Source organism: Strix aluco, chromosome 4 (genome assembly GCF_031877795.1).
Source record: "Strix aluco isolate bStrAlu1 chromosome 4, bStrAlu1.hap1, whole genome shotgun sequence".
In the NCBI taxonomy this organism is placed as follows: domain Eukaryota; kingdom Metazoa; phylum Chordata; class Aves; order Strigiformes; family Strigidae; genus Strix; species Strix aluco.
Window position 1 is genome coordinate 112810253 of NC_133934.1, and position 26457 is coordinate 112836709.

Below are 26457 nucleotides of genomic sequence, written 5' to 3' on the forward strand. Positions count from 1 at the left end.
GAACTCTTGGGGTGTGAGACATTATAAGCAGTGATAAGAAACAAGGTAGGATTCCCAAGTGTGTTGTTCTGTCTTTATACAGTCTTTTAGGTAGGAATAAGGATTAGGTCTGGTTTACAAGAGATGAAGAAATGCATTTTTGTAAGTTGTGGAAAAGAACATAAACATTTTGCAGTTGGCAAACTTTCCCTTCCTTGTGTGGTCACTTGGAAGATAAGGCAGCAACGGGCTGCTCAGGTTGGGGCTGTACTCAAAAGCAGCAGTTTTCAAACCAAAGGCCAAATTATCCTCCTGGGAGGGTGGAACGTAATGTGGAAATGTGAATGTCTAGAAAGCAGCTCCTAAAAACAATTCATCACTTTACCTCCATTGATCAGTGACGGCTACCCAGACAGCAAGAGAGAAGACCACTCTTGGTCTGAACTCTTGTTGGAGAAATGTTTCAGTGAATCCATGTAATGGTTTGAACCAACGAAAAAGTTTGCACAGGCAGATAACAAACAGCAAAAGGGACTGAAAGTGAAAGGCAGCATGCAGCCAGCAGATCAATTGATCAGCTACATGAAAAGCAGAAGCTGTGTTTTATTATTGTTTCTTCTCTTCATTCTCAATAGCTGGATGATGAGTTCTAAAGCCCTTCAGAAACTACATACTGGCAGTCCTGCAGAAGTCAATATATTGTTCACCCTCCATTGCTGGTCATGCCTGACAGGGCTGTTTAAAAGGACACTCAGAATATGAAATAAATTATATGAGAATCATCTCAAACACCATATTACCATAGTTTGGAAAGAAGTTTCTAAAACAGTAGGCAGATGACAACTTGGTTTCCAAGCCAGGAGGCTTCCATCAGCACAAACGCTCTTAAAAAGAAAAATGTTTCAGACTAGGAGGTTCAGTGATAGGCAGCTATGGTGGCAAGTCACCAAACATAGTTTGAAATTTTGAGTGAATTTTATACGTTTTCTCTAAGTAACTCAGTCCTTAGATCTGAAAGACAAAAGAGTTGCTGAAGAACCCAAGTTCTTCAAAGCCTTTTAAGAAGATGACACATATACCAAAAATTTTAAACAGAGAGGGGATATTTTTAATAACTTGTGAAATGATTTGTTAAAAGCTTTTGCTTCATCAATCACAGAAACAAAATGAAGCTTAATATGTAGGATGTGGAAACATTTTCTGATCCACAGTAGCATTTGCTAAGAAGTGTTTTTTTTTAATTTAAAGATTTTTAACACAAAATTTGCCAAATGCCTGTCATATATGTACTGACATTTCCCTACAAATTTTCTGAGAGCATGGAAAGGGTCTATGAGGACAGTTTTCCCTGTCTGTAACCCATTTTCAAAGGCTGATCATTTGAGGCTTCTTCCTGTAACCAAAGGCATCTTTGAACGGGTTGTGAACAGATGTTTACTGATGAACTGTTCATCATGAATGATTTCTTAAGCAAGAGATTGAGACCTGAATACAGGTATAGTGATTATAAAACAGTTCTTGTTTCTGACTGAAGAATTACTTAGCCCCAAAAAAGACAGGGATTAAAATGTTCTAGTTGAGAAGAAAAGGCCATTTAAAAGTGCTTCTTAATTAATTATTTTGGATGATCCAATAGATACAACGATTGTGGGGAAGCCTTTCAGCTCTGCATTATAATATAATGAAAGAAAACCCAGAGGTCATAAGGTTAGACTTCAACCCTGTGATGCTTCTTATACAGTGGATTATTAGCTAATAGATTCATATTATCCATTGAGTTTATTCATTGGGATTATCCAATGTCTATAGTAAAAATTAATACAGATTTTAACTGGTTGTTTCTGTACATAATCAAGTAACAACTACTTATAGAGGATTTTTTTTAATATCCTACTGCATTCTGTCCCCATCTAAAGAATAAATAATAAATACATTACCAGACTGCATGCAGACTCTTATGACAAACTGCATTGCATCTGTAAACACAACCCTAACATGATCATCATTCAGAAAAGGGCAGAACAGACACCTCTCTATTTGCTTTATCAAAGTTGCTGTAGTGCACCAGGATTTTAAAACCCAAAGACTCCAGATCTTAAAAATGGAGACATATTGCAAAGTAGAGGCTGGGCACATCCTCTGCCTGTGCTGCCTGGAACCAGTGTGTTTGGTGGGAATATAAATGCCTTCTTTCAATGTTATAGCTCTTTTGAGAGTGGCAACCATGCGAAAACCAGCATCTCCAAAATAGCCAAGGATGTAGTGCATCACTTTGCCAAATCTTTTTTGACCAACATGAAGGATCTGGGCTGAGAGGATGCTGACACCCTGTTTTTTCTGAATTCTTTAAGCTGTCATATCTGCCACTAAGGAAAGTCTAAGAAGATGCCTGGGCAAAAGCGGGAACTTCCTGGACAAAAGCCTTTAGCACCCATGTGGTTCTGCCCTGTGACTAAAGGGTGTGCCAGTTCCAAACTGGTTGTGCTCCAGTTTGTTGTCTGGCAGACCAGCATTAAGTACAAGTAGATAATTTCCCTCCTAGCATTACAGAGGCTGATCAGGAATCCTGCTTGATATTTTTATTCCTGGAAATTGCATAAATTATATGGTTTTAAACAGAATATTGCCATTCCTTTTCTGAAATTTTCTGTGGCCTCTACTGCTTATGCAAAGACCGATGTTTAACTTCAGTGTAAGTATTTCACCTAACAATTTTATGTTGGTTTATTTTATAAATATATCTGGTGACACAAAACAGCAGAAGTGGACAATAGGAAACAGGATTTGAGAAATAAGTAAAGCTCATTTCCAGAGTGAAAAAATAGTTTCTGAGTTACCTGAGCATCAACCAGGTATTTTTCAAGACAGGTTGACTAAATGACATGGAAGTGGAAATTAATATGACTTTCAATAAGATCATCTGCTCAGTTAGTGAAGATCTGACCAAATATGTTAAACTACAGGTTGCACCCACACCAGGATTTGGGAAGGAGGTGAAGACATTGCTAGGCCTTCCTCACTGATAAATACTGCGTGGGTTATACGTAATGATACACAGATGTTCAAACAGCTAGATCAGTTACTGGCAGTACAATTCCTGAGGTAGTTCTCTGAGCTAGGTGTCAAGGTTTTTGAAAATTATTTCTTCAGTAGAAAGTCTGCTAAAACGTCTTCAGCTTTAAACATTGTGCTGTCAGTTGTGAGTCTTCTAAGTGGATGTTGAGAAGATCCCTGATATTCAAAACCACAATATAAGGTCAGAAGATACAAGGAAGAGAACATGAATCAGCTATAACATGCATATGAAACAGCTGCCATTGCTAGCCAATGGTTATCTGAATGCATTTAGATCTTCTCTCTGATGACACCTTATCATTGCTGTTATGTGGCCGATTAACAGATCTTACACAAAAGAAAGTTTCTTTGGTGTGTCAAGGTATCTTAATGTCCTTGGACTTATCCATCAATGCACATTCACAGAGATGGATGTGGTTTAGTTTGCTGCTCATCATCAGGAAATCTTCATTCCTCTTTCCCTGAACCACATATACTGTTCCAGAATAGTCATTAAATGTTTAGGTAAGAGTGGATATTATATTTTCACTGGATACTTGAAACACCTCTTACTGGTGGACAGCACTGGATGCTTTTTTTCTTACCTCAACTGGAAAGATTTATCATTTGAATACACTTAAAGCTTGTTATTCCAGTGCTTCTGTTAAAGAGGACTCTTAGAGTTGCATTTTGTAAAAGATAAATCTTAAAGCCATAAACATGTAAAGCTTAGCTAAAAACATGTTTTAGCAAGCCCAGACATGCATCTGGTAAAGAATGTCATTGTCATGTTTCTAAGTAAAATATCACTCTTGGGACTGCAAGACAGCTGGTGGCTGGTTTTATTTTTTTGTTAGTTTTGCTTCAACTGCTTCTAAGAAAACATTCGTTGTAACATTTTTTAAAGCAAAATTTTATTCAAAGTCAAACTTTAAAATCACATCTTTACTGAGGAAAAAGTATTTTAGCCAATTTTCACTTTCTAGGAGGCCAGAGGGAAGGGACAGTGGTGGGTTTTGGTTAAATCCAGTGTGTGTGATACAGATTTTCAGGTGTTCCCAGAGATCCTGGAAGGCAACAACACTCAGCACACAGCAAAGTATGGCTTCACTACTTCAGCCATAGTTTTCATTAAAGTATCAGCACCCCAGGAGCTCTAATAGCCTTGATGAAGCTGAGTACATTGGAATATTTACTAACCAATTTTTGGTCTACAGCTCCCTTTTGTTATTTCGCAAAATATATTTGTACTGGACCAGCTAACTTGGATGTTCAGCATTTTAACGTTAGTACGTATTCAAATCATACTATACTCCTAACAACTGCCTGGTGTGGTTTTGGATTTTTTTTTTCTTATTTTGCATTTGTGGGAGTTTGGTAGTTATGGCCTCCCTATTCTGTTGAAACTGGGTTAAGTTTTCTCTGTCTATATCATTCTGCATGATAGATCTTGAGAAGTTTTTTAAAACATAACAACATAAAAGCTTGGTCTTTTCTTGTTCATTTAAAACTGTCCTTTGGAGAAAGTCACTTCTCTACCTGTAAAAAAAGTTGCTGTGACTTTGAAACCATTAATTTCTTCATCTCCTGGCTGGGTGAAGAAAAAAAAAAAAGTTTTTTCTATGTAGTTCACAAGCCTTATTTTCAAAAGAAAACGAGCTTCTAATGGAAGTCTGATAAACTCCTTCTTCAACTCCTTCACTGACAGGCTTTTTATTTTGAAAGAGATTCCTTTGTGACACAGGCTTTTGCACCTGTTTTTCAGCATGTGCATTATATACTGTATCAAAGCACTATTTCCTTTTCATGTATGGCAAACTGGTTTGGACATGGCTTCCAGGAAGCTATTATAGAGACAAAAGATTGCACAGAGTCCTTTTAGTGCAGAAAGGACTTGATAAATTGCCTCAAAACTTTCAGATTTGTTTTCACACAGTTAGCCACAGCACTGGTTGCTTACACTCCTGAGAAATACTATCATTTAATTCTGTGCTTTTTTCCAAAGTAGAATGTGCCATTCAGCTGGGGAATAAGCACTGTTAATGATGAGGTTAGAAGCATTTAAACCTATTACTTCTACAGGTAACATTTTCAGAACTTCTAGAAGAGCCAGGACTTTGCTTTGCCTTTTCATGATAACTTTTTTTTCAAGGGTTTTAAAATGAAACAAGTACTTTGTATTTAGAGTTATGTGTGCATTTCTTCTTCCCCTGCCAGAATACATTATGAACTTAATAGGTGATGCTTCTGTTCCTTGGATAAACATACATAGTAAAAACTTTCTCGGCTTCACCATTTTCATAAGCAGAATCTGTAAAATAATTTTCATTAACTGTAGTTAGTTAGCTGATCAACATTAAAAGTATCAAGTAAACCATGACATATCTGTGCAAAAGGTATTTACGAAGGGGGGCATTGTACGCAGGCTGCCAATAAGCAGAACCTCTCTCCTTCCAGGCTTAACAGCTTCTGAAAGACTGGGAAAAGCCATCTTCCAAAATCTGAAATCATGATTCTTGTGATAAATTTCTCTTTGTGCTTTTTAAAATGTCTTTCCTTCATTTAACTCTGATGTTTGAAATGATGGACCTTTCTTAAGTGACCATTTCTTAGCACAGAGGCCAGGACACAGCCCTAGGTTAGGTCTTTCAGACTCCAAGAAAGTGAATTTTTATGTTGCACTCCAAAGTCCATGTGATCTCTTTAAAGTTCAGCCAGGCATTTTCCCCCAAAGTTTTTACTTTTACATTTTTCAGACTTATGATTTCAACTCAGTGATTGTCTTCAAGTAATTGGTCAAAGACGAGCTCGCTTCTCCTGGAGGCTCACAAATACTGAGCTCCAGTAGGAATCTCCCTTGTTGGGCCAGGTAGCTGTAGATCCTGTGGGCAGAGGTGAGAGCTCCCCTGAAGCAGCTTACATTTCCAACAACAGTGCAGTGTTTTCTCACAAACAAAAGCTGTCAATTCAGTCAAACTTGCAGAGAGAAACATCATAAAGCAGATAAAAAGTAAATAAAGAGTTTCTGTGAGTCTCTCAAAGGTTGCTATTGAGTGTTTAACCTTTAATCAAAAGTATTTCAGAAGCGGTTTCACCATTTTATTTCTGTAAGGATTCACTTCAGTTTTATCTTTGCATATATGAACATCTCTGTTTCCAGACATCATTAAAGTATGATTTTATTTCCTATAAATATCTGACTGGAAAGCCTGGCGTCCCTTTTATCCTCTAGATGAATTCCCATCTGACTGGACACCAGCTGTGCATGGGAGGCCCTGCTCTGAGCTGGCAGGTTGGACTACCCAGTCTCCAGAGGCCCCTTCCAAACCTCAGCCATCCTCTGATTTTTGGGATGTCCTTAGTACATCACTTGTCCAGTTATATCAGAAAATGCCCAGCTTTGTAGCTTTTGACCACTCTTTATCATCTTAGAATCTCATTCAATTCTACCCTCCTCTGCATGCTTGTCCCGTTCTTGTTTAATTGTTTGCACGGGTAAGGCAGCTGATGCCGAGACCTTGAGTATGCCGATGCACAGAGAGCAGGATTGGTTATCATCCAGATGGGCAAGAACAGAATCAGTCCTTGCAGTAGGTATTGTATTAGGGTTTTTTTAACATTTGCAATGGCACAATACTTTGACAGCAAGCCAAAGTTGCTGTGGAGGATTTGGAGTAGTGCAGTGTGAACGTCTCATGTCCTATTTTACATATAGGTCCTTTTTTACATAAATGTTTGGACCTGTAAAATCATATGAGTAGGCTGGATCATTTAACTTAGGCTTGCCTTACAGAGATATGCCACTAGACCTGTCACTAAAAGAGCATCTCTGGCTTCACAGGAAGGGACAGGTGCATTTCATTTAGGACATCCATGAGCCAGGGGCTTATAAAGTCCTTGCCTTTTGAAAAATCCAGACATTTTGAAAATAAAACTATACTATACACCTTGTCATCGTGCTTATAGAAGCCAGCATACTGCTTGGCAATTACTTACTCTTTTCTCCAAGCCAGAATTCACTGAGCTCTCTATTGTTGTCACTAACATTTCTTCAATTTTTTTTCTTCTGTATAGTGTCACAACATTTTTGCACCTGGTGGCAATAATGCTTCTTTTATAAGTGATGTACTCTTTGGAGTAGCCTGACATTATTCAGGTTGGATGGGGATTTGACCAACCTGATCTGGTGGAAGGTGTCCCTGCCCATGGCAGGGGGGTTGGACTAGATGATGTTTAAAGGTCTCTTCCAACCCAAACCATTCTATGATGCTGTGATAATTTCACAAACTCAACTTTTATTCGCAAGTGTCCAGCTATCAGTCCTCCTAGCATAAGTTTTTGCTTTTAAAATGTCAAAAAGGGTGAAAAATAGCCTTTGCCCCCTTCATAACTCCTAGCTTTTGAGATATCTTACATGGATTAATGGATAAGAAATTCAGAGTTGATAAAACAGATGTTCAAATTCATCATTATATGCTCGTTGCAAGTGCTCACAGAATTGCCAGTTCTACGTCACGAGTTCTCCGGTGATAAATATTCACTGCAATCTCTGATAAAATTTGCTGTCAGCACTGTCTACCAGTTTTTGGAATTTTAATCACAACATTAATATCTGCTTCTTTTTTATACAGAATATTTAAAAAATCTTATCACATACCATACCAACAGCCTTTTCTATATGCTGTGGACTCATGGTCCTTGCTTTGCATTTGCAGTCCCTGCAGGACCTGCTTGGGAACTATGTATTTTTTTGTCTTTATTCCTAGCTTTTGGGGGCTTTCTGACAGCCTCCAAAGAACTAAAGCAGTGTTTGTGCTGTCTTTTACGCTATGCTCCTTTGGTCTGTTCTTCAGTTTCATGTATCCAAGCATCAGGCTAACCTAATTTTCTGGGTGAGGTTTTGTGTTCCTTGGAGGTAGGAATGCTGAGGCCCTTGTCATCTGTTAGCGATGGCTCCCAACCTTCTTCTCTGCCATCAAGATAAGGCATGAGATTGGTTAGGAAAATGTAATCACACACACACATTCACATATAGTGGTTTTTCACGTTACCAAAAATTAGCTTTACCTATCTGTGTCCAGCTTCCTTCCAGCCTGTAACACTGGAGATTTTTTTCTTTTCTTTACTTTTTTGACCTTAACACTCACAGCCTCAGTCTTTCTGCTTTAGTTGAACTGCAAGTGATGTTGTTGCATAAAATTGTTCTGATTGTGTTGGTATTTAAAGCAAGGGAAGAGCCTTAATTTTACAAAATCCCCTTCATTAAAATACCACCAACAGGGTTTCCCCAGGCTCATGTTACCAAGAGGATACAGACATCACATTTTCTCACTTGTTTTTTAACACTGAGGGAAACCAAAAAACCTGCCTTACTTCTCATAGTTTTACCACTAAATGAGAAGAAACACTAAAGCTGTATTCCAGAGGAAAGCTATATAAATACATCTTGAACTGAAAAAACAAATCACAACAGCTACAGACGTACATACCTTTCCTACAATATTATGGGGAAAATGGCCTCCAGGAGACACAGAAACACTTTTTTCATCCAAGAAAAATAAGATATCTAATGTATCCATGCCAAGAATAAAATTCACAATAAGCAAATTTAATGTAACCTTTGAAAAGTCTTAAAATAGAGGCATATTTGTACTATTCAAAAGGAAAATTTTAGTGTAGATGAACCTATGGCTTAATTAGTACACACCATTATATTCCCATTCCTTAATAGCTAAAGTTATTATCATTACACAGACTGACTGACTGAAAACAAGCCCTTGAAACAGTGTTAATTACATTCACGATTCAGATAAATTATTAGCTGTCAAGATGAATTATGGCTTGAAGGTACTGCTTATTGCTAGTAAGGTAGACTATCCAACAGAAAAAAGGGTTTATGTGCATACGTATGTATTCATCATACATACACATGCTTCTCTGACATAGGCTTAATTATATATATTTCTCAGGTTTGCATATATATGAATCTATTCATGTTCTCTGAGATTGTCAAATATTTTTAAATCCCTGTTTCAATCACACTTCAAGACCTTTAGGTCTGGTTTTGATTCTTCAACGCATCAGAGACACTTCATGTATAAAGTGTATACCGTATATACCTGTCTTCTGAACATACTCTTCTGGGATCAGTAAGACCGATATTTTAAGGCATTTTTCCCTAAAATGTCTTTACAGGGACTTCTTTTAGTGCTAAATGTTAACAGAACATACATCGCAAATCTGTTACTGCATTTCCCTTCTCAAAGACCTGAAATCCAAATGTATATGCCTTTGGTTTTCAAATTTAAAATATTTTTGTTGTGATTAAAATTTTGATTTGTTATTTTTATAGTGCTTTTAACAGGAATGGAGCTTGTGATACTGCTATTTCTTACTGTATTATATAAACTACCTCCTCAGCCATGGCTTTTTTTAACTATGGAAAGGATCAGTTCATTTGTCCTGATCAGATGCATCCACGAGTCCTGAGGGAACTGGCAGATGAAGTGGCTAAGCCACTATCCATGATATCTGAGAAGCTGTGGCAGTCTGGTGAAGTTTCCATTGACCTGAAAAGGGGTAACATAACCCCCATTTTTAAAAAGGGAAATAAAGAAGACCCAGGGAACTACAGGCCAGTCAGTCTCACCTCTGTGCCCAGCAAGATTATGGAGCAGATCCTCCTGGAAAATATGCTAGGGCACGTGGAAACTAGGGAGGTGACTGGTGACAGCCAAATGGCTTCACTAAGGGCAAATCATTCCTGACAAATCTGGTGCCTTCTACAATGGGTTTACAGTGTTGGTGGATAAGGGAAGACCAACCAATGTAATCTACCTGGACTTGTGCAAAGCATTTCACACTGTCCCACATGACATCCTTGTCTCTAAATTGGAGATATATGGATTGGATGGATGGATGGATGGATGGATGGATGGATGGATGGATGGATGGATGGATCACTTGGTGGATAAGGAGCTGGCTAGATGGTTGCACTCAAAGAGTTGTGGTCAATGGCTTGATGCCCAAGTGAAGACCAGTGACAAGTGGCATTCTGCAGGGGTCGGTGTTGGGACCAATGCTGTTTGACATCTTTGCTGGCGACATGGACAGTGGGATTGAGTGCACCCTCAGCAACTCTGCTGACCACACCAAGCTGTGTGGTGCGGTCGACAGGCTGGAGGGAAGGGATGTGCCATCCAGAGGGACCTGGAGAGGCTGGAGAGGTGGGCCTGTGCAAACCTCATGAAGTTCAACAAGGCCAAGTGCAAGGTCCTCCATGGGTCAAGGCAATCCCAAACACAAATACAGGCTGGGTGATGAGTGGACTGAGAGCAGCCCTGAGGAGAAGGATTTGAGGGTATTAGTGGATGAAAAACTGACTATGAGCCAGCAATGTGTGCTCACAGCCCAGAAAGCCAACCGTATCCTGGGCTGCATCAAGAGAAGTGTGGCCAGCAGGTTGAGGGAGGTGATTCTCCCCCTCTACTCCACTCTCGTGAGACCCCACCTGTACTCTGTCCAGCTCTAGGGCCCCCAGCATAAGGACGTGGACCTGTTGGAGCATGTCCAGAGGAGGCCACAAAGATGATCAGGGAGCTGGAACGCCTTCCTTATGAGAACAGGCTGAGAGAGTTGGGGTTGTTCAGCCTAGAGAAGAGAAGGCTCCAAGGAGACCTTATAGTGGCCTTAAAGGGGGCCCACAGGAAAGATAGGGAGGGAATTTTTCCAAGGCCATGTAGTGACAGGACAAGGGGTAATGGTTTGAAACTGAAAGAGGATAGATTTAGATTAGATATAAGGAAGAAATTCTTTCCTGTGAGGGTGGTGAGACATTAGAACAGGTTGCCCAGAGAAGTTGTGGCTGCCCCCTCCCTGGCAGTGTTTAAGGCCAGGTTGGATGGGGCTTTGAGCAGCCTGGTCTAGTGGAAGGTGTCCCTGCCCATGGCATGGAACTAGATGGTCTTTAAGGTCCCTTCCAACCCAAACCATTCTATGATTCCATGGTTCTATGATTCTACCATATTTCGTTACTGTTCCTTCAATAAATTTGTGTGTAGCTTGGCATTTAGCATATTGCAGCTATTATAATTTTAAGGAAAACTTTTAGAAAAAGTCTGTATTTTTTGTATGATATGGTTTAAATGCAGCATAGTTCTGAAAACATATTCTTTATGCAACGTTTGACAGTATGTTATCCAGAAATGTTACGACCATTTACAACCGTTAACGGCTCAGTTAGTGCTAGACACTAACACTTTGCTGTAGTTTGAACTTGCACCACATCTATTTACTACAGTTTTGCTCATCCCTGCCAGGCATGTTGGCCTCTGTCCCGGGGAAAGGACTTAGGCAATGTGTTGGGTTATTTGCAGGGTCAGATGCATCCCCTGGTTTTGGTGCAGTCAGGCTGGACAAAGAGGAGCACCTTTCTCTCCAGCACATAGTAATCTGATTATTTTAAATGTGTTTACTTTGAACAAGAGAAACACTACTGCTTTAGCATCCTTCTCTTATCAAGGCATTGAACAGGACTTTCTTTCTTTTTTTAAATTGTAAAATGTAGGGCTTTTATTTCTCCAAAAAGAAATAGTGAAAAGCAGGTTTCCAATAGACTCAAACAGCAGCCTTAGAGCTGCAGCCTCTGCCAGAGGCCGGAGACAGGGGGACAGGAGCATTAACAGCTTCACTCTCTGAATTGCAGTTGACACTGGCTGTCCACAGAACCAACATTTGTCGTTATTATGGTACTCATACCAAGGTATAAGCTGCTAAGCACATTTTGGCACAGGGTTTCATGTTGTCTTGGGGCCACACATGTGCAGGTTTGCACCCAAATTGCGCTCTGAGCCCCCCCAAAGCTGGTCTTGGTGTCACCATCGGGGCCAGATGTTTCTATGGAGGAGAGAGGTAGCAGATGGTGTCTGCAGCGCATTTGCAAATAGCTGCAGGACTGAACCTTTATCTCCTTCCCAGGGTCTGGGAAATATTGGTGTAGATGTAATCGAGCAGTCGAACACTCCTGCAGCCCCAGCAGAGTTACTGATATTATTCTGCCTTTTAGAGCCTGCCAAACTATTGATGGCTAGTTTTGATGGGTGTTCAAGCTGGACCAGGTGTGGTGTTGCAACCATATGTAGGGCTCAAGTATCTTTCCATACAACATATTAAAATTAATATTTAATACAAATGTGTTAGTAAAATTTAGATCATCTAATTAGATAAATGTTTTTATGTTTTAAGATTAAATAAAAACTACACAAACCTTTAAATTACTGTTCAACAAGTCACAGAGAAGTTTGAAAATAATAATAATAAGGTGTTTTTAAAACTGAGCCCTGTTCTATCCCTATAGTAACACAAAAGTTGTACAGACTTACAAATCTATCTAGGGATGATGGAAAGGCACTGGGCTGAGCACCTCAGGCTTCAAAAACTACATAAAAATTATAAAGGGAAACCAGAAGTTAAGCATAAAATATTTATACATTGAATTTATGATAGCACAGGAGCTGTAACAAGGCTGTGTACATTTCTTACACAATACCTTGAATGAACCTTAAATAAAATATAACCTTAATTATATAAAGCAGAATGGCAGGGTTCCCATAAATTATCTTATACAAAAAACTTACAATAATGAAAATTACAGATACTCTCTCTCCTGAAGAGCTATGTATTATTTAAGGGCTACACAGACATCATAATAGAGGTATCAACAGACCCATAAATATGTTGTCTATTAAAACTGAGTTTTATTATATTTTTCATCCAATGTTGTCCCTTTAGCACTTTTTTTACTTATGTCTTTTAGATCTCTTAACTCTGGAAGCTTTTCTTAACCTAGGTTTCTGTTCAAGGCAGAACACACAGTTTATATATGTGAAATGAGAGAAGAAGGGCAGTAAAAGGTATCCAGCTCTCTAGACAGGTTTTAAGAGTGACTTACTGTGAGCTGAACTTCACTGTGTTAAATACAGACACTGCCTCACACACACTAACACAACACCAGCTTTTCTCATGCTCTCCAAAAACAAATTGGTGAAACCCCCAAGATTTTTCTATTTCTACCCTCAAAGTCCCATTCACACACTCGGTGTGACACTAACCTACATCTGTGTTACAAGTCTGGGTTCTCAGAAGGCCATTCTCAGAGGCAAAGAAATGTTATGGACAATCTTTCACACCAGTCTTATATCCCCACAATGGCACAGTCTGAGCATGGGACTCATGCAGTTCTCGAAGCAGTATCTCCCTCCTGTCCTTCAGCCTCAGTGAAACAGAGAGGGTTGTCTGCCAGGTTTGATGACTCCAAACAAGTTAGGGAAAATAAATTTCAATATATATGGTAGAGTGTAGATTGCACTTCAGTAAATATATTTATTGTTTCATCAAAACATCTTATATCATTAGTTTCAACATCAATATTGCCCTTTAGGAATGGACTTGCTAGGAGCTCTGCAGAAGGTTACATCTCTCTCAGCCTGCCTGAGCAGAACATTGTGGATGCAGACCGGCGCAGAAGGAAGCAGCAGCAACAGCACACAAGGCAGGGTCCCAGGTCACCAAGAAGCTGGTCACTTGGCGTAGCAGTGTATCTGCAGATATGACTCAGTTCTAATAGCGCTGGAGACATATCCAGCTTTTACAGCTCCATAGGGCTCACTCAGGAGGCACAGAGCTTGCTCAGGCAGGCCGATCTGGAAACAGAAGAGCATATAGCACAAAGGAGTGCTGTTAGAGCCATACATCCCCGCCTTCCTGGGCAGGCTGAGCCCTTCTCCACCGTGTAGCCACCTGCATGAGAAAATAAGCATTGTCAATGAAATAAATGCTACCACACACCAAGCTGTCCCCAATAAAACATTATTTTGTCAAATAATTGTTAAAGTTCTCCCCTCCTAGTCAGAAAGGTTAAGAAGTTGGAATGAATGGTTGTAACAACATGTATGGACATATGTCTCACCAGCCAGCTGTACAGTTCAGGTGTTGAGCTTCCACTGATGGGAAATCACAGAGGTGGGTGTGTGCATGTCTGTGATTTTCTGCATACACTTAAAAAAATGAACCATACCAGACAGTTTTTTCATATCAGAAATTGGACCCAAGTCCGAGCTTACTGCTCTCAGGTAGCTGTGACAGCGTTGTGACTGCTTCCATGGGCGTGTCCTCTCACACAGTGAAAGTCTTCACAGAAATGTCTTTTTCTTCTCTTCCTGGGAAGAAAGAATTAATGTCCTCATTCCTTTCCAGAACAGGACTATTACAAGCTTGCTGACGTGGGAGTGTCATAAGGGGAGCAATATGACATGATATGAAAATGCTTTAGCTGTTCCTACAAGAGTTCCTACAGGTGACAGTTACTCCAGCAGAACTAGAGTTTTGCTAGAACTACTTATTCTGCTCAAAGAACACCAGAGTAGGCTATCATGGCAGAAGTGAATTTTGCTGAATTATTAGTGTCTGCACACTGTAAGAACAGTGCGCAGTGTAGGACATTTTCTCAATAAAGTCTTTGAAGTACAGTTTCTCTTAGACTTGTTTCTTCTGCCTCTTTTAGAAGCACAAAATATTCTTACATAGATAGTTCAGTGCCGAATGCATCTGAGGGAAGGAGGGTCAGGATCTTTGCAGGTATCTAAGACTTTCTATATTTCTCTTTCCTAATTACTATTTTCTTTATGATCTTTTCACTGCAGTTGAAAATCTTGGTCCTATTTAGTTCATACCTGTCATGATCCTCAATCATTTTCCAGTGACTGTTCCACTGGTGAAATTCATAATTTCCCTAGTGAGTCATGACCAAAGTACAGCTGATGATAGAGAAAAACAAGGAAAAGAGTTAATTGAATAAATAGAAAATGCATTAGGAATACAGCCACAACATCACAACAACTCTGATCACAGGTTAAACTGGAAAGCTGTTTTGTGATGGTATTTATATTTCTAACATCACAATGATTCATTATTGCTGCTGTAGTTTTACCCCCTCTTTCTACCCACTTCCTCTTTGCGAGAAAGGCAGGAGCAGTGAACTGCACACATTCAAAAAGGAAATGAAACCTCTCAGAAAAGAGAGATATTTTGCAAAACAATAGAAAGACCCGATCTCATGATCCAAAATTAACTAAAATCTCTATGTCTGTCCTAGTACTCCTACACACACATTATATTCAGCGCTCCAAGCTTCATTCATGGGGGATTAGGATTGATAAACTGTTTCTCATACTCTTTCATGGCCTCAAGCGTACCAGGAAATGAAAACTGAAGGTTTAATTAATGTAACCTGTGAATGTCAGGACATCCAGAATTAAAACACATACCAAACCATGTATCACCAGGCAGAGGGAGATGCATGTGGGTAATGATACAGGAGAAATGCTTACAGCAATTGGTAGCACTGGAATAGTTTACAACAGAAAAGATGAAATGACCTAGGCAGCTGGATTCCCTGAGACTGTATGTTGTGTGTGTGACATGCCAGGACATGGGTGGCATGAGTCCGCTGGCCTGTGCCCCCTTGGCTCTGTCTGGGGAACAGGATGGGATGGGGCTGGGTGGCATGGGCAGTGCAAGAACAGCCAGGTGGGACGGCTGCACAGCCTCACCCCAGAGGTCTGGATTTTGGAGGCTGGTTCTTGTTTTAACTCAGCTTTTCTAGATTTTCAGGGTCTGATAAATCAAGATATTGAGAAACGAAAATAGAGAAACTAGATTTTTTTTTTTTGTAGAGTTGATTAATTATAGTAAGTTGGTGCCTGTTTTCTCTTTTTCAGTATAAGCATGTTACTGTTAGATGGAGATCAGTATTTGCTTAATGTTATTCAATATTTACCTTCTGTTGGAGGATTCTGCTTTGGGAGAACTTCCTGTTGGACCTCAATCCTTCTTATCAAACTGACTATTCATAAGAACTACAGCTGCTTGCTTTTCTTTGGTTATACCCAGTACTTGCTTCGGGAAATCATGAAGCATGATTATATTATACTATCAATGTGTTTACACTTTTTAATTGTCCTTTTGTGTAAGTAACCTGTATCCTCTTGGAATATAACCTGAACACAATATAACCTGAACACACAGGTGAATTTTTGAACACTTTGCAGTAACAATCTTCATAATAGAAGTTTTGCTGCCAAGACAAAATCTGCAAAATTGTTTTGCGTAGGAGGTATGCAGTGCTTTAGAAAACTTTTACTGACTCTACTTGGAGTTTAAATTCCTTTCAACTCTGGAAATATAGCTCTGCTACAGAGAAATTCAGAATTAGTATGAATATTCAGCAAACAAATCTGAATTCTTGCTTAAGCAGTATGTGAAAAAAAACAGTATTTGAAGGAAAATTGAAGCTACAAGTAATGTACTTGCTCAGTTCAGCTGAATGCTAGGAAAGATAACACCAGTTTATAGTAATCAATGGATCATGGAGCACAAGCAAATCAGTATCATACTGATTTCAGAATAGAAATCTGAAATTTGTACTAAGAAGGCCTTCTTCATTGCTGGGCTGATAAAGTTAGGATTTGTCATGCATATCTATCAGTGGTGATAATATCTGCACACATATCTAACAAATCCATTGAAATATTTTTCAGTACCTTAAAAACATTCAATTTTCCCAACTCAGTATTATCTGATTCTCACTTAACTATAATCTCAATTTCTACCTGAAAGAACTTTTTCAAGAAATGTTATCCAACATGTAAAATAAAGTTCAGTAAATTTCATCAGCATTCTTTCACAGCATAAAAAAATCATTAGCATTTTTTTTCCTGCCGTTGTTTCCTCTTTATTTCATCATCACAAGAAATGATCTTGTATTTTCAAATAATTTCCAAGTGTCAGCTACTGATTTTATTACCTCTTCTACATTATTTCATAATTTCATTCTGTATTTGCTCCTCAGTCTGCAATTTAACTTCTGGTTCTTTCACTGTTATGCTGTATGGATCAGACTGCTGCTCTAATTGCTCGCTAAGTCATTTCCCTTCTATATATTTGACTGTTGTTTTCTTCTCTATTTCTTATATTTGAATAAACTCTTTCAAACTGTCAGGAGTGATGTTTTTCATGCAGGACTTATAAAAGAACTCAGACATGAAACTGCTGCTTAACTAAGTGTGGTTTATAGACTAAAATCAGGTTTGGTGCAAGGAGAAGAAAAGATAGCAAATGTAACAATTTGTAGAAAAGGCTGCAAAGATGTTCCTGGGAACCATAGGCCAGTAGGTTTGTCTTCCATAGCGCCACATTAGGAAAGTGTAAACAAGAATATTAGTTGCGAAGTTCAAAAATGTGATACAGCTTTTGCAGAGGGAAGTCATGTCTCATAAAAATTACAGTGCACCTGGACATTCAGAAAGCTTTTTCACAACATCTTCATCAAAGCCTCTATAGAAATAAAGAAATAAAACTCTAATGGGATGAAAAGCAGAGTCCTGTCATTGATAAGTAACTGTTTAATGAGAATAGAAGAAAAGTCTAGGCATCAATATTCAGTTTTCAAAATGGACACAGATTAACAACAGGGTCTCTGAGGCTCTTTGCTGACACCTGCACATTTCAACAGTCATAAAAAATGAAAGAAAAGAGATAAATAAATAGATAACATTTCTTTAGGACAGAGACATATTCGGGGTAGTCAAACCTGACTGTAATGAACTATAGCAGAATCTCATATGGCTGAATAACTAAGTAAAAAAATTAGATTAAATTCAGTGGTGACAAATACAGAGTAGTGCACATGGAAAAAGATAGATGTAACTACCTTTTGAATAGACATTGAAGAGCTCCAAGATAGCCATCACTTGTTGAGCAAGGGAGCTAAGACCCAGTGTGGACAGGTTGCTGAAAAATACTGGTTCAGTAGTCGATAGCAATTAAAAAGACAAACAGGAATTCCTATTAAAAAAAGAGCAAAGCACAACACATCAGTATTCCCTGCATAAATTCAAAGTACTTTTGCACTGCAAGTACTGTGTATAGTTCTGGTCCTGCTCCTTTATCTTTGAAAGACTGTATTAAGGTAGAAAAGAAACAATGTAATAGGGCTGATTAGAAGTATGTCTTAGGAGACTGAAAGCTAGAGACTGTATGTTATAGAACTCCTCAGACTGGGGAAAAAATAAGAAGGAAATAATAGAAGTCTATAAAATCAGAAGGGTGAAGGTGAAGGGAGAATGTGTGTGGAGAATGATGATTGCTACAGCTAACTGTAAAAAGTGAGAAGCCTGAAATGAATTGTCAGGCAGCAGGTTAGACAAAGCCTTCTTTTCCACAAAGCATAATTACACTGTGGAACTTACTGCCTCAGGTTTAATGGAGACCAACAGTATAAATGATCTGAAAAATGATTTGACAAGATTGATGATCGAATTATTAAATGTGATATCCTCAAACCATCTAAAATGCTGTTTTCTGCGAGCTGGGGGGATATCCCAGGGAAAGATCACTGTTCATTTTTTCTCCCCTACTCACACTTTCTTATATCCTTTCACTGTTGAAGGCAGCAGTCTGACCCAGTATGGCAATTCTGTGCCCTTGCAGCTGGGTCCTGCTCACCTGAAGTCTGTAATCCCAGGGCAGCTGACACCCCTCGGCTGGCACGTAGAACATGGATGACCACATCCTGCAGCAAGTAGAAAGTGAAAATATGGCAGTTGCTTCTAAACCCATAATTTTTTACTGTAAGAAAAGCCAAGCAACTAGGAAGGCTTAGTTACACAACTGTAGTATGTATTTGGATGGTTGATTTGACAATGACAATATCGAGAGCTACATTTTCTGATAAACATGACTTGCAGCTATGAAAGGTATGTAGGTCTAGTTTGTGAATAAACCTGATCTTATAATTACAGTGGAGAAATACTTGTGTGTGACACTTTTAGCTATCTCAAGAAGACATCAAAAATGATCTGGCAAGTCTATATGCACAGTCTTTAGTGTCTGCAAGAATCATTGAAGTTACAAAGACTTTGCCTTTGGTTAACATTTTAAGGGATTGGAAATGAGAAGTCTGGTGTTTGTAAGACTGTAGTCTCTGAGGACAGGTCAGGGACAGTTCTGCCTGTACATGTCACAGGCATGGAAATGGGGCTGCTAGCCCAGTTCTGGTGTACCCCAACAGGAAACAGGGGAAAAATGTTTCTCCTGGGATGATTCAGGGACTGGAGAAAGACACCAGACAGAGCAATAGGTGTCCTACCATTCTGCCAAGACTTCAAACTGACATATTTCAGCTGCAAAATTAAATATTTTGGATCAAAAATGCTGTCTCAATCAAGTATGTCAATAGTAATTCAGATACCCTGTGGCCTGTTTGTGTCTGGTTCGGTTTGTCAGGTAGGCAGGATCTTATGGGCATGTCAGAGAAAGCCTCGTCTTCTATGCAGAGACCTGGCAGGAATTTATTCACATTACAGTTTTGCAAAAAAAAAAAAAAAAAAAATCTGCAATATTTCACTTTTTAAATGCTGTAGTGGCACCCCAGATTCTATTCTCCTTTTCTATAATGGAAGGATAAAAAGGCATTTTACAAGCAAAATAGCGAATCCATATTTTTTAGTCCCTTGCCTTGTAGAGTATCTGAAGCAGATAGAGAGGGGATAAATACTGCTTTGTCTGGTGTCTCACTGATCTTCTGGAAAATATATGGTGAGTCAGTAATGCTGTCTCTGGGTAGGGGAACATATGTGCACTTTGCAGCTATCAGGTGTGGGTGTGTGTCCCACGTTCACGGGGAGACATCATCCTGCTCTGCACCAGCCTTTGCTCATGTCCCTCCCTGCAAAAGAGCCGCTGCAAGCCCTGACCAGGTCCAGGATGGACAGGGGATGTATGGGGATACCTGCCCCCAGGGCAGGCATTGATGGGCTAAGCTTGTCTTTGCTTTCAGAGAGAACAGCTCCTCTGATGCCCAAGTAATGTGTATGAACTCAGCACACAGCCAACAGGCTTATTTTGGTGTCCTTAGGTTAGAGGGCAGAGTTTTAGTGTGAGAGCTTTCACTGACCTCATGAAGGAATTGATTTATCCATAGATCCTCTGTGTTTGCACAGCACAAGATCATCAGTAATATTACTATAATAAGAACGAATCCTACTGATGTGCCTTTTTGTCCATGAATGAGAGACATTTTTCCTTACACAAATTTAGGGAAAAGAAGAGGTAGATCCCACCAAGATAACCATTTACTTCCAGCTACTGTTTTCAGGGCTGGTGTATGAAATGAGTTTTTGAAAGAATTTGGTTTAGTGGAGATTAATGATCAGTACATTTCATATTTGATGGCCAGCAGGAAAAATTAGGACAAAAACTTAACCTGAAGTTGTGTGGGAACAGATTTTTTTAGGTCTTTCATAAGGACAAAATCTAATGAAATTTTTGATAGATTTGGTTTGACCGTTAGTGAAATACTGCATCCCATTTTCCGATGATGAAGCCTTTAAAACTCTGAAAGATTTTTCAAATAATTTTTTCCATTCTTTTTACTTCAAACTGAAACTTTTTTAACCAAAAGGCGATAGATATTTTGAAATGAAATATTGTATCATAAAAATGCTGGAAGAACAGATTTAATTTCATGTCACAGATTTAATTTCATGTCAGCTGTTTCAGCCTTTTACAGTTTTGCCCTCCTGCATTTCTTGGCTGAGACAATTCCTCAAATCTACTTGTATTTATGAATATTTCAAACACCCCAGGAGTCCATTTGGAGAAAAATGTACTTACTGTCAAACAAGTCCTAGTCTATAACACAGCATCCCAAATTAATCCCAGGTGTAATATGGTGATGGTCAAAGTTAACCAATAACCAATACACATGTCCCCCACTTCCCTCCCAGTTGGCTGCTTTGGGCAGTTCCTACCAGCTGCAGAGGTTCCTCTCGTCCATTGGTCTTTATGTGTCTGTCCACAGGGTGGAGGTCATGACTTGCATATAAGCCAGCCTGCACAGAAAATAAGCATCAAAACTAGGATTATAGGGGGATCAGGTCACGGAGCAGAAGGGGAAGGAGAAAGTGAGTGGAAATACTTGTGTGCCAAGGGGAATAATGGCAAAAAGTTCTTGTCACAAAGAACATTTTGTCTATGTGGTTTGTCTTGTGGTGCTGTTTCCCACGACACAGAGCTACAGTCCAGCTCTCTCTAGCACAGAAATTTGATGAGGAGGCTTGACCTCCTCCAGGTCCTCTGGATGCTGTGGTTTGGCTGTGGATGCAGATGAAGATGCAGCGACCCTCGAGAGCCCACGCTTGGGGGTCGTGCTGGAGGGGTGAAGGCAAGGGCTGTTGCTTAACCATGTGAGGCAGGAGCAGTGTTAGAGAGGAATCTGTGCTGGTAGCAGGTTTCCGGTGAAGGGAAGATGAGTGTAGTTCAGCACTGTTGGAAATGTGGTCTCTTCACACTGCAGTTGTCTGTCTTTCAAGCACAAGTGTACCGCACTGAATATGATTTCCTTTATTTCCCAGAGCCTAGTGTCTTTATTTCATAATTATCATCTCACAATTACAAAGAGAGGGAAACAAATAACTGTGTCTCTTGTCCAACATGATTTTTCTGTCCCCTCAGCAAGATTGTTTTGGCTTAATTGATCAGTTATATAATCCCTTATAATCCTAATAAAACAGCAGCAAAGTTATTTATCATGAGTATTACTCCAATTTGCTCAGTGATGTCTGGACATGCTTTTTATTCTTTAATAATATCTTATCAAAGAAAGATTGTTTTATCAATAGTTTTAACCAAAACAAAACTGCTATTTGCATGCTTTAAGAAGGGAGGAATTTGAGAGAAGACTGAAGCACCTCTGACCTGAGAAATCCCATGACAGGGAATGAGACCAGAAGAGATGTTCATTAAGACTCATTTACAGAGTCGAGCTGTGGAGTGGGACACATAGAAATAGGGAAACTTCAGCAATGCTGAGTTAAAAAAGGGCTGATAATGGGTGATAGACACCAGGGTCAGAGGCAGGGCAGCTCTAACGCCCACTGGGGACTGCCGTGAGGGGCTGCTGACCCTGTCAGGGGCTGCATCCTCCCATGTGTGCTCCCAGCTTGGGTTTCCCCAGCAGGGCTGTGGTGGGTGCTGGGTGCTGGGTCATATGCCACCTGCACTTACAGCAGGAGCTACATGAGGCTTAGAAGAATTTCACCTTATGTTGCAGAGATCTGGTGGCAATGGACCCCTTCAAGGCAAGAGCCACCCCTGGGTCAGACCCATGGTGCAGAACAGCATCAGGGAGAAGAAAGCGAGTGCAATAACCCTGAAGCCTGGAAGTGATCCAAGGCACAATGAGCAAGCCTAGCAACCAAAATTCAGACCTCCACTAAACTCTCTTTCCTTTCCAGTGTGTTTTCTTCTGCTTTTTGTTTCATTCCTATTCTGGAGGAAATGCTGACATGAGTTTCCTTCCCCTTTCTGCTGGGACATGGTGAAGCACAAGTGCGTAACAGCTGGGGAGAGTGTCCTTGCTTTTTTCCAGAACTGAGCTATACCACAGGGATTTGCTGCCAGTTCGTCGGTCTTGCATGTGACAAAACTCCTGACATGATAACTACAGGTTTATTTTTTTCAACTGTTTTGTTTTGTCTTCCAGGGTTTGGCATGACCACCCCAGCCACTGTTGGAGGCAAAATTTTTCTGATCTTTTATGGCCTTATAGGATGTGCAGGGACCATTTTGTTCTTTAACCTGTTCCTGGAGCGCTTGATCACTGTCATAGCCTACGTTATGAAGTCCTGCCACGAAAGACAGCTGAGGAGGAAAGGCGTCCTCCCTCACAATGGCCGGCGGGGCTCGGGGACCTCTGAGGTGGACAGCCTGGCGGGCTGGAAGCCCTCCGTGTACTACGTTATGCTGATTTTATGTGTAGCATCACTCATCATTTCCTGCTGTGCCTCTGCAATGTACACACCAATTGAAGGGTGGAGTTACTTTGACTCACTTTACTTCTGCTTTGTGGCCTTCAGCACCATTGGTTTCGGTGATCTGGTCAGTAGCCAGAACATCAAGTATGAGAGCCAAGGCCTTTACCGCTTTGGCAATTTTGTCTTCATACTTATGGGGGTGTGCTGCATCTATTCCTTATTTAATGTGATCTCTATTGTCATCAAACAATCTATAAACTGGATATTAAAGAAGTTGGACTGCAGGTGCTGCCACAGATGCCAAAGAAAATTTTTTCGTTCACGGAGGAATGTGGTAATGCCGGGAAATGTGCGCAGCCGGAGGAACATCTCCATCGAGACTGATGTTGTCAATGAGAGTGACACAGATGGACGCCGGCTGTCAGGCGAGATGATCTCCATGAAAGACTTCCTGGCCTCCAATAAAGTCTCACTGGCCATCATGCAGAAACAGCTGTCGGAAACTGCTAATGGCTATCCGAGGCAAATGAGCTCTAATTCAAAGCAAAATGGTTTCTCTGGTGGGGTTGGAGCCCTAGCAATTATGAATAACAGACTGGCAGAGACAAGTGTGGATAGGTAAAATAATAACAGTGAAACAGTGTGAACCCTTTCAACAAGTGTAGAAACAACATGAATCAATTGGAAATAGCTAGGGAGAGAGTGTTGCCAGAGGGTGGGATGGATGTGAATGGCATACGTCCTGTTGGAAGACCTCTGACACTTTTTGGGGGCTGTTACTTAATGTCTTTGCTCTTTGAATTGCACCAGTCCAAGCCTTCCTTATTCCCCTTCCTTCTGTTCCTCAAGCAGGTGACTGCAGGACAAATTTAATTTAGCCTTCAGATCATTTTTTCACATCCTACTCTCCTCCATTTATGTGAAATACAGATTTCAGGATAAGAAATCTGTGGTATGGGAAGAAACCAAGTGTGTCTACTGAACACATTCTTAATTCAAAGGTTGTTCTGAGCTTTCTGTCTTACTCTTGTCATATCTGTTTTCTGAAAGTAGCTTATCTGAAACCAAAAGAGGAATCAGCCATTCTCTGTGATATTGCAGATCTAATTTAATGAAATAAAAAAAACCCAAAACAAACCAAACTATTTTCTTTTATATATCACTTCTTAAAATGTATTCCTATTGTGAAACAGCTAGGCTGGAGAAGCCAGCTTCTGCTGTCATTAACGTTTCTGTAAATCTGGAGTAATTCTGTGAAAGCTGGTAGGACTATTCTGGAGTTATTGTGATGTGAATGAGAAGAGAATTTGGCCTTTAGAATTTAATTTAGTCTTCTCCTTAAAAGGATACTGTCAGAAGTGATAGAATAAAAATTTATCCTACTTTTGTTTTCTTCTGTCCATTTGCAAAACATGTGATTTTTTTCTAGGCTACTTTTTCTTCTGGAATTGAATCACTGTGTCTTTCTGTTTCAAAAATATCAAATCAAATTGAAAACTGCCACACTGATGAGTTGTATGAATTATTCCACAATAACAATCAGAGGCTTTTCCAAATTTCTGTTCATATTTTGCTCAATTGTGACTGAAGCAATTGAGCATCAGCATTATGTAATGCAACTAGTAATTGAGTTTACACAACAGGCTTTAGTATGCAATTAGATTGCCATGCCAACATTCAGTGTATTATTATAAGCAATTGTGATCACAAAATCACTTTGGCAGTGTCCTTTTTACCTTTTGTGTAATTCTGTCATTGTTCACCTGTTTTTCTGGCTTTCAGTGATGATAATGACAGGGTCTTGATTAAGGAAATAGAAAATGTTTAACTCCTCATTTTTCTCAATGAAATGCTCCAAGTGTTCATTATGACTAGAATGGAGACTTCAGTGAGAAGAATACGAAAACAGGAAAAGAGGTGATCCTTAGTGACAATAAATCATCCTTTGTATTAGGCAACTGGAGAAATAAGGTATTAAATTAACCTAAAGTCTAGCAAGAATGTAAGGAAGACTGGACTGAATTCCTGATTCTCCTTTAATCATGTGGTGCGTTAAAGCTAAACAGTATATGAGAGTGTAAATTAGCAGAATTGGTCACAAAGGACCTGATCCAATTCACCCTGAAAAGAATAGTACATGCATCAGGACTAAACGTTTTCTCACAGATAGAAAACCTTGCAGAATACTACAATTTTAGGGAATTTAAAAATACCATTATGCAGTTCTTAATTTCTCTCATAGGGAACAATGCAGATAGCCTCTTCGGTTTAATTTGTATTAGGAATTAATATCCTATCCTTTTTCTTAATTCTGGCCAAAAGTTCTTTTATTTAGGTTCCTAATAGTGTAGAATAACATTTTAATACTCATTTTAAGTAATATTTGAATTTGAAAACAAAACCAAAACCCAACACCTCTTGGAATCCTTTCATGTAATAAAGTAAAACCAGATATTAAACAAGTGTACTTAACTTGCGAAAAGAATTGCAAGTTCTTTTGACATATTACAGATAAAATGTCCTGATTAAAAGTCAGATCCTGCTGTCCTTAGTTACAAGGAGAGCTTCAAGCTGGAACCATTAGTCCAAATTGTGATATCACCTCAGCTGTGCAGCAGTGCAATACCCCTAAGTAATATCCCTTCATATTTGCATCCATATAAAATCTGAATCGGTTTTCAAACTCTAACTTTGGTGAGAAAGGCAGTCTGCCTTGTTTGGGGGGGGGATTATGTATTAGCAAAAATTACCACTGAGTTATTTTAGATGATATTATGGTACCCAAGTACTTTGTTACATTCTCTTTTTTTTCTCCCAAGACCTTCTTTGTCTCAACCTCACTGAATAAAAATACTTGGATATAAAAAGAGAAGAGTACTGCTCTGAAGCCTTCTTTCCAAATTCATCCAGCAATGCCTCTGTTCACTGCCTGTAACCCTAAGATCTCATTGTTACAGAAGTATTCTTCATGATGCCAACTAGTAGAAATAGTTTAGGACTTGACCCCTTGAGCAGGGCTCTCTCATCCTGAGCACAATAGCCAGAGTCTTGAAAAGTCCAGCTTACTTCTCCATTTAAACCAGTTATTAACTTTAAGTTGCAAATGTCAGATTTTGCTGAGCACTGAAGACAGGAGTAGTTACTCAACACTACTCCCTTTTCCAGATGATTGAGGCAATGAACATTGTCATCTTAGACAAATAAACAAAGCATGTAAGTTTCTTTAGTTCATTTATTATATAGTTCTGTGTCATCATTAATGAAGGATCTGGCTTCCATATAGGATTTTCACTCAAATCCTTCCATATCTAATTAGCTTTCAAAATTTGGTTCTGGAAGTCTAAACACAAAGCAATATTCATAGCGAATAGGTGAGAGAGCAAATTGGAGGAGAGAAAAACATACATACACTGATGGAAATAGATAAAACATTACAATCTGTATAGTCAATTCAACAAAGATTATTTAGCTTTTAGAATACGACATCCTAGTAGCAGCTCATTAAGATGGTTTTCAGATGTTTTCAACTGCTCCCAAGACATGAGACAGTTAC

The 26457-nt window shown here is 39.4% G+C and overlaps 1 protein-coding gene across 1 annotated transcript in view; it reads left to right on the forward strand.

Moving 5' to 3' along the window:
* The window catches only part of KCNK13 (potassium two pore domain channel subfamily K member 13), a 75132-nt gene extending 49356 nt beyond the window's left edge, over window positions 1–25776 (forward strand). The window contains exon 2 of the mRNA XM_074824916.1: window positions 22634–25776. Coding sequence (XP_074681017.1) covers window positions 22634–23526 — 893 coding nt within the window. The 3' untranslated portion in view covers window positions 23527–25776. The remainder of the gene's footprint in view (window positions 1–22633) is intronic.
* Window positions 25777–26457: the final 681 nt, after the last annotated feature.